Source organism: Salmo salar, chromosome ssa26 (genome assembly GCF_905237065.1).
Source record: "Salmo salar chromosome ssa26, Ssal_v3.1, whole genome shotgun sequence".
NCBI lineage: Eukaryota > Metazoa > Chordata > Actinopteri > Salmoniformes > Salmonidae > Salmo > Salmo salar.
The window spans coordinates 10,883,755-10,893,611 of NC_059467.1; the positions used below are offsets into that span (position 1 = coordinate 10,883,755).

General features: G+C 38.8%; 1 protein-coding gene across 1 annotated transcript; it reads right to left on the reverse strand.

Moving 5' to 3' along the window:
- Positions 1–737: 737 nt before the first annotated feature.
- On the reverse strand, positions 738–8,310 carry LOC106587137 (G1/S-specific cyclin-D1). Its single transcript, XM_014175183.2, has 5 exons — positions 7,793–8,310; positions 6,193–6,408; positions 5,579–5,738; positions 4,305–4,453; positions 738–4,163 (listed from the first exon to the last, which is right to left on the reverse strand). The coding sequence occupies exons 1-5, from the start codon at positions 7,988–7,990 to the stop codon at positions 4,008–4,010; spliced, it is 879 nt and encodes a 292-aa protein (XP_014030658.1). The 5' UTR covers positions 7,991–8,310; the 3' UTR covers positions 738–4,007.
- Between the last annotated feature and the right edge of the window lie 1,547 nt (positions 8,311–9,857).

Sequence of the window (9,857 nt, forward strand, 5' to 3'; positions counted from 1 at the left end):
AAGGATTAGAATTTCACGCCTTTTTCTTTATAGAAAACCCCGATCAAAGGAATTCCTTGCATAATAAATCAATGAGTACTGTCACACACATGCTTTAACCAATAGCATGGGTAATCATTAGCCCCACTAAAGCATTTGTACTTTAGATTTTGGAAAATGTCCCCAATGTCATTATGTATATCAATGTTGCTTTTTGAAAAACTATTCTGTCACTGTCAGTAATCTATAACTTCCTATTCAAAATGGATGATTACTGATCATTTTTTAAATTTATTTTTTATTTAACCTTTATTTAACTAGGCAAGTCAATTTGCAATGACGGCCTACCCTGAACGACGCTGGGCTAATTGTGCGCCGCCGTGTGGGACTCCCAATCATGTGATTCAGCCTGGATTCGAACCAGGGACTGTAGTGACACCTTTTGCACTGAGATGCAGTGCCTTAGACCGCTGCACCACTCGGGAGCCCCCCAAAAGATAACAAAAATCATAACTGAGGTAGGATTATGTAATTAGGTATGTATGGAATACAATAACTGTTTTAGAAAGAAATATGTGACATTGCAAAAGACATCAGCATTCTTTTTTGTTTTCCCATCAAGAAAAGACAAAACACTTCCACTTTTAATTTTAGTTTAGTTTGATGTTCAAATCATGTTTCTAGAATGGATCTGCAAGTAAAATGTTGTGCATTTCAGACCAGCGACTGTTAGACAAAACAGACATATAAAGCAGACATTTCAGTATCTTTGCTTTATTTTTCTTGGACCCCCAGATGACCTTTGACCCATTGCAATGAACACAGATCCTGACCCACAGTTCAGTAAGAGGGGCGAACTACCTGACGGTCATTAACAATAGAAGCAATGGTAAAAAGCTAAAACGCTGACCACTTAGCTTTTTTTTGGGGGGGGGTGGCCGAGCAATGTAGCACATTCTGTTGAAAAGTTCGGACAAAGATCTCCACCCCTTCTGTTTTCTTTTTTTATTAATATGACAAAAATATGTAATGTCATCTTTAGTTGAGCACAGGGGCATCAACATGTATTTTTTTTTCTCCATTTTTTGAGGTAACAAGTATTCCTTACACTAGACAGAAAAACAATATCTCCATCCTGGGTCCTGTGTTAGCTAGTAGAAATTTGAGCAGCTTGCAGCAACATCATTTGTCAAATACTAGGCAACAACTAGGCCTACCTCACATCTACAACCAGAACATTTAGCAGCATCATGTCTATGGCTAAGTGAACCACTGTTGGCTCTCACACTCATTAACTCTGATTGAAGGATGTCTGGGTCAAATGGAAGTGTGCCTAACAATATCTGTAGCCCATTATTTTGGCTTCAATGTTCTAGTAGTGGTTCAGTTAAGAAGAAAAAAACTGCAGTGTTCCAAGATTTAAATCTATTTACCATTTATTGTGCAGTTGACACAAATACGAATATGCTATGCTTCCTGGTGGAGGACAAGATATCTAGAAAAGCATGAACTGAACTGTGTGGAATAACGGCATGATGATTTGAACATAATTCTATGGCTTGGTATTTAACAAACTCAAACTCATTACGGGCTTTAACTTGAGCAAATGCTTTATAATTTTTTTTAAATATAGGAGGGCCTTCAGGAGCTTAAAGGGGATAAAGACTCTTTCAATGAGACAGCTTAACACTCAAAAGAGTTATATAATCCAGTCTGTTATGGCACCAGATTCAATCAATGCTCTCTACTTGCTCACATCAGGACCCATTTGGATAATGATCAATGCATTACCATTAGCAGTTGAAAAACAGGACAATCAGCCACTGAACAAACAAGTAAAATTCAAAAATTCAAACTAAATTAAAAGATAAATCTTGACTGTAATATGAGGTATTGTTGATAAAAACCATGTCTATTGTCTAATTTTTTTATCTTTTTGGAATAGCACTGAAATCATATTAAGTAAAACTGATGACAAAACTACAAAAACAAAAGATGTCAATAATAATCTTCTCATAGAAAATTAAAAACCTATTACATGGCAGTATATTGACATTTATATGTATAAAATATATAGCAGCAAACAATAGGAGAAAAAGCATTGTTTTTTTCTTGTTGTTTTACACTTTGCTGGAAATTCCTCCATAGCAGCTCAAAAGGAGGAGTGTGGTCTCCCATGATCCTGTTTTCTCATCTCTTTTACTCAATGTACAATCAAACACCTTAATGCAGCAATTCAACAAAAACTTGTTGCTGTCAAGCTGTCACCCTTTTCCCCACTCCCACTTTTCAACGTTACCCATCCCATCTTAGTGATCCACTTCTCTTAGGCAAGCCACAAAAACATAGCCTATGTCTTCAGGTTTGTGCAAAATCATCTCTAAACCAAATTTTTTTTGTTTGTATTTTTATCCCCTCAACTACACATATTCTAAACAGCATTTTAACTATGGTGTTTTCTTTCCGTTTTGTGTTGAGAAAACACTGTCATACATGATTTGGAGGGCAGGCATGTGTTTAGCACTATATTAAATAGTTGTGTACAAAATGTTACGTACAGACAGACTTTGGCATCCTGTTTCTAATCTGCACTGGCTCCAAGAGGATAATATGCAATAATAAACACTGTTAATCTTTGTTTTAGCTTTCAAGTTTGATACTTTAGTGTTTCAAATGCTCTGGATGCCGTTCAAGCGATGGGATACAGGATGCAGAAACATGCCCCACCCAATGCTCGTCTCAGTATAGACCCCTCCTGTAAGAACTGTGGCATAACAATCTCCAAAATAATACCCTTCTACATCAAGGGTACACTGGATTGCTGTTGGGCTGCGTTGACTTGTACCCAAAATTGTAACACATAACACCATAGTTAAAAGAGACCTGCTCCACTCCATACCATTTTTTCAAATTTTTGTGATTTTTCTTTCATGAGTCAGAAAAAAAACTGACTAAAAGTGCTTTTAAAAATGGAATGGTATTAGAAAGTAAGATATAACCACAAAAAAATTAACTATGGATCGCATGGTAAAGGTTTGCAACTAATGCTAGATTTTAGCTTATTGTATCATAGCTAGCTGTTGATATATGTACATATGTGGCAATGAGGACAAAATAAATCACAAATCAACAGCCAAACAATGCTGGTTCATTCAATTTACTCCTAATTGAATATAAAGTAATTGTCCTTATATTGAAGAATGAATTAACTTATTTGCCAAACCTCAGCACCAGCAATCCACAATCTAAACAATAAAACAGAGCAATATATACTAAAAGTATACTGTTGAGTTATACAACTCAGTTAAAAAGAGAAGAGGCCAAAACTAGGGGCTCAGAATTTCTTTAGAAGTCTAGACAATATAATAAAGTGATTAAACGCATAAGCAAGCAGGGATATACAGACGACTAGACTGGGGGGAAAAAAATGGGAGCTTTGATAGCAAGCAAAATGCCTAATAGATAACAAAAATGCCCCTTCTCTTTTATAAATGAATTTATACTTCAAATAAAAACCTAGACACAAAGACAGACAAAAAATACCTACTTGTTGTTATTTTGAATGTTTTAAGTAAGCATGTAAAGTCAGTCTATGGTATTTAAAAATCCTAGTTCAACATTGGGTGGTAACAAATGTATATTTCTGTGGCTTAATCTTGCACATAAACTATAATGTTTTTTTGTTTCATCCATATAGTTGTGTATCTTTCACAATAATTCATTTTTGCTATCATCCTTGTCTATGTCTTGAGCCAAACAGGATGGGAGAGTGAGAGGGAATATGACTGATGGTCTCAGAAAAGTGAGGTGTTCAGTCCTTTCTTGACAGCCCTGGCTGAGGGCGGCCACACGTCACTGGGAGGCCATACAGGCCGGGGCACCGTAACAGGTGTGGCACATTAGCGTTTGCCAGAGTGTGTTCAGAGGGTGACGACTCGAGGGTGCGCTGGTGTCCTCTTTTCCCAGATGGCCTCTTGGTAAGGCCAGAGCCTCAAAAATATTTCCAAAAAAAATGGGGAGGATGCCACTCAAATGTTAATGTCCCTCACGTCTGTAGGGGTGCAGGACAGGTCCACATCCTCCTCTACCCTTTTTGTTTCTGTGGAGACATTATGTTGCTGTGCCTGTCTCAGACTAGACTCAAGCAGAGACTCAATCTGTTCCTGACACGACTTCAGGCAGTCCTGTGAGGAGAGAGAGATACCGTCAGCATAATGAAGCAAAATACCTGAAAGACAATAGTAGCGAAAGGGTTTGTGAGAAATAGTCAACGCAAGCATGTGTGTGGTGCAATGTAAAGGCCTGGAGAACTGTGTTTGACATACCGGGTCACTCCTGATGACTTGGGACAGAAAGTCAGTTAGGTTCTGGGATGACAGTGCACCATCTTTGCTCTTTAGGTACAGCCCCTGGACCGCTGCTGCCACACTGCCCGCTGCGATCATGGAGGGAGGGTTGGCGATGAATTTGACATCTACAGGGAAGACAAAATAAGAAAGACGGTAAGTACTTGAGTTGTAAAGCGAAACATCTGAAACAGATCATTGTCCAAATGGTACACCTGAGCTTTCAATAGGATTAATGTGGTAAATAAAACAGGCAGAGCTATCAAGTACTGTACGCAGGGGTAGAAAGAGACCACGGCAGATGGAGGGTATGTGAGGGAGGCCATTCTAGGCTGTGGCAGAATGAGGTACTGTAGGGGACAATGGAAATCCTGTTGCTCCTTTCCACTCACAATATTCTGAATGTGCTTTATTTCACGACCGGCTACTGACAGGACACCGGTGCTCATGCACACAGACTTCCAAGAACAATACATCTAGCTCATCGACAAAAATAGGACAGGTACAAAAGTACTTCCAGCACACCACTTCAAAACTTTTTCCAAGAAGAAAGGAAATACCACTCCTTCCTACCCGTTTCCCCCACATAAATTATAGTTTTAAACCCCATTGAGCTGATCTCCTCTGAAGAGGTTAGCACCCCACTTCCTACTCCAAGTGCATGAAAGGTGACCATGAATCTAGAGGAGTGTCCATCCCCCAACTGACCCCCCCCCCCCAATGCATGCAGTAGATATAATTTCACAAATAAATGCATTAACAGCACAACCGGTTTCATTTTCCACAATAGCCCTAAAACACACCCCAGCGACAACTCATTCAAAATCTACTGAGTAAACCCTGACTTTGGGGAGAAACACCACGCAAACAAACCAACTTGGTGAGAAGCAAACTCATACTCATATAAAACTGATCTGGAGAAAAGAGATAGCACTGACTCCATTCCAGTATCTCCTCTACTTGTCCACACTACACAGTGACTGAGACACCTTCCATAAAACATGTTAGGCCTTGTACACTCAAACATTCCTGCACCAGAGCCCATACCCCCAATCATTTACATTGACCATTGGCCACTTGGGGGCTTTCAAGGAAGAAGAGGTATCCTCACAAGTGGTAAAAATGCTAACAAAAAAATCTATATCTTGCATCGAAACACATATCTTAGCCATTGGTCCCTGAAAAAGTGGTTATGGAGCAGCGACAGGAAAAAGCTCACACTAAAACAGACAATGGTTCCGGTGTGGGCCTACCTGTTGCACAGAGAGCCACGAATGTCTGGGCATGCTTGCGCAGAATCTGCTTCGTGTTCTGATGGATTGGTAGCTTGGAGAGGAAATGGTCTATGAAATCGTGAGGTGTTACCGATGCTAGATCCCACTTCAACTTGTTTAGAGTCAGTAGTTCCATTTGCTACAAAGAAAGACAAACAAGACGTGCGCAATGAGACAATCGAACTTCACAAGTGCCTTCACATAATTGATTCTACATTTTACGTTATCCACTAGAGGGAGATGTCGCCCTCGTCATGTCATTGCGCTACACTGGCCTAACCGCTGTAGGATATCATGTGAAATGTACAAGAATCCAAACTCTTTCTTTGATGCAAACTTTCTTTGAAATGAACACCAAAAAAATTATGCAATAATGATTTAGATCCAGTCGAAGAGAAACTAAGAGCCAATAGGCCTACAAACTGGATGCATTGTAGTAGGCTACCTGTAGGCATATGCCTATATGCTACCATTGCATTATGAGATAGCCTACTATGGAAATGCTCAATAAAATTGCCTATCCGATATTAAATGGATTATAACTACAGCCATATACAGAGTGTATATGTAGAAGATTGACATTGCTCATTTACCAATAGATCGCTGGGCCGGATGGAGTTGTCGGTGTAAATGCACAACTTCTCTGCAGTTAAAGGGACCGTTTCCTTCATCTTTGAGGCCAAAAACATACAAGTAGCTCCCAGGAGTTGTAATCTGGTTTTATTTGTGGGCTCCACAGACAAAAATCTATCCAAGTAGTTCATAGCCAGGGGAAAAACCTCCTCCTCGCATTTCTGTTCCTCGCAGACCTAGAAGTGAAAACAGCAATTTAGCCTATATCCCCAAATTACAGTAGCCTTTAATATAGGACTATAAGTGCATTCAGGTCGATTGTATATACCAATAAATAGGCCTGTCCATAAGTGAAAACGAAATACTGTAATGACAACACTACGCATTTAAAAAAAAAAATTATCCTTCCATTCCATAAGGCTGTCCTTAATACAATAGCTATGGCCTAATTATAGGCTTTAGCTGGCGCAAAGTAGGCTATAGTCTGCCAATGCAATTAACATAAAATCATGCATTTCGAAAAACTGAAACAGTTGCTTAAGCCTAATTAAAACGGAAATTGAAATAGTTGAGAATTTAGGCTGTTTTCAGTCGCTTCTTACTAAGACACAAAGGTGGCGTCAATGCAACTTTCCCCTGAAATTTCTAGTTCGTCATCTTTTCAAAAAAGAATAAAAAATATGTAAAAATTGTCCCGGTTTGTGAAATTAGCATGTAAATGATCCTTATGGTATACCTTATCGGATAGTTTTAAGATGTGTCGAATTTTCATATAGTAAACATATAAAAACCATTTAATTTACAGGACACCGCTCTTTCTCGTGGAGCGTGCGACATTTAGATCTTGTGCGGACTCACAATTTCTGAAATTAATAAAAAATGTATGTCAACATAAGACTCCATCTCTAACTACATGTAAATGTTGATTAATCGATATAGTATCATATCCGACCATTGAAAATGCATTCTTATTTAACATTTTTGTGAAAATGATCATGTTTCCAGAGCGACCTTCAGAAACTGCAGGAACAGCAGCCTGATAAGTAAGCCGAAACAAAACTTTATGGTTTTATATAATCATTTTTCGCTATCTGTGCGACAGGATTATAAGTGCATACCCAAGATATACTTTTCGACTTGCTGATTGAGTTACTGTCATTGCCGACATTATTAAAGATTTTTAATGATATTAAAAACCTACGCATACGACAACAAAGATGGCGCATAATACTGGCAAGAGTAAGACTGCATACGTGTACATTGCTATTAATTTGGAACATTTTTTCAATCTAAATACATTTCCTAAGTCCCGACAAAGAAAAGAATCGAGCAGCTACATTGCAAGTGTTGTAATTAATAAACACACACAATACCTGGGAAATAGCCTAATAGGCTACAACAGTGTTCCAAATCTATTTTAGCCTACTTGGACAACCGTTACAAATGAAGCATTAGCCCACTACATGTCAGTATGTTTACATAATATGAATGATCATGCTTGGAAAGAATAAACGTACGATGCATAAAACGACCAATTCAATACATTGCGTCCAGAGGGCATGGTTAGTGTTAGAACACAAAAGTTTAAGCAATGCATCTAGGCATCATAAATGTACACACCTCTAACATCCATGTAGCCACAATTTTCCTCATTTTAGGTATTATTTCTTTCTGGACACACTTGAAGTAATTCGGAGACGGAAGGTAATTTTCCTCTGCTTTGAGCATTGTCTGTAGAACTCGGTCATTTAGTAAGTTGGCGTCTTGGTAAGCTCTTCTGATGGTTTCCACTTCACAGCACAACAGCTGGTGTTCCATATCTTTTGCGGTAGTAGCTTGCGTTTTCTGGGCTGAATAAATAGTCAAAATGTGTGCTTCTTGTTAAGAGTGAGTGAGGCTCCGTGGATGCTGCTTGCTGCTCCTACAGTGTAAGCCCTCTGAGAGCTCCAACGCTTCACCCTTCTAGACAAAACTCCCCTTCAGAGGGCTATGCGATGACGTTAACTGTTGTTAAGGAGGAGATCAAAGCAACAGCGAGTCTGAGAGAGCGGAGCTAAGGAGTCTATAGAGAGAGGAGGATAACTCTAAAGAACTACCCCTCTAAAGTTTCCAAGTCCTTCCAATCGCTGCTTATCCACTCCTATAGGTATGGAAATGGGAGGTCCCAGTATTCTGGGTGGCGTAGCCTATACAGCGGGGAGTCAGGAGGGGGTGAAGAGAACGTACACTGAGTGGTGGGGTTTCGAGGGAGGAGGGATGTAGGGCTAGTGTCGGTATAGGGAAGTTGGTTATGCAGAGATTAATGTGAATTGGTTCAATTTTGATAGGGGGCGGTATAGACACATTCATGAAACCTCCTTGTTAAAACAAGCTCTGAGAATAGCTCCGGCTTCTCTTCTCGTCACCCAGTCGAACATGAGGTGAGCACATGGGCAAGCTTCTAACACACAAAGACATTTAACAGTGGGAGATGTATTTTTTAAATCACTTTAACATAATCATTATGCAGCAATTCATATACTTGTTCAGATTGCAGGCATATTCAATAGACCTATACATCACAAAACCCGTAAAAAAGCATATAAAACTATCAGAGCCATTCAATAAGGCAGGCAATTGAATATTTCAAGACTAAAACACGATGTGCAAAGTCGTTTACGTTAAAGCCTAACCTAATAATAATTTCATTATAAACATCTATAATTTAGACAAATTAGCCTATTATCAATATTGATTTCAGGTTTCAGTTTAACTTTACGGCATTAAACTTGGCACAACAAAAGTGCACTACCTCACTTTACAGTGCTGTGTGTGTGTGGAAATAGTAATGTACAAGATGAATAACGTGGTGACTGAAATAAAAGTTTAAAAACGTGACCCCCCCCCTCTCTTATCTCTCTCAATTCAATTCAAGGGGCTTCATTGGCATGGAAAACATTTGTTTACATTGCCAAAGCAAGTGAAATGGATAAACAAAAGTGAAATGAACAATAAAAAGTGAACAGTAAATATTACACTCACACAAGTTCTCTCTCTCTCTCTGACTGGGGAGGAGACCGAAATTAGTCTAAACCAATAGGAGGAATTGCTGTTACCAGGCAGAAGACGACCAAGCACTTCTGGTGAGAGTGTTGAAATGTTGTATTCAAATTAAAGTTACCGATAATAATGTGATGGGTTAAAATACCATTGGCAGTAGGCCAAATAAAAACGTGTTGAACTGTTCTGTTATCTAACATTCTAAAAATAACAAAAAAGTACAGTTTGAAAAGTAAGGTAGGTATGTTTTTTTTGCCTTTAGAGCAGTTGCAAGTCATGGGAGCGGAATATCAATATAATTGTTGTTGTGTGGAAGAGGATCTAAATAAGGGATCAATTCTGTGAATAGTCCAAATCAGATTTGTCATAATTGTTCTACGAGTCGCAATAACATTTAATCTCAGTCTTATCAAGAGGAATAGGAGCTTTCGCATTCTTAACATTCCTCTCCATAGGCTATTGAATAGCTTCCTAAAACTCCCGAAAGAGGCTTTCTTTTTGTCAAGACTTGCTATTGCTGACTGAATGTGGGTGACTCATTCACCTTTACACGTTTTTAAACTAAGCTTATTTTCAATCAAAATCGATGTTAGCTTCTTTGTGATTTTTATCATTACCCATATGGCCTATAAGGTTGGCCTAGTAT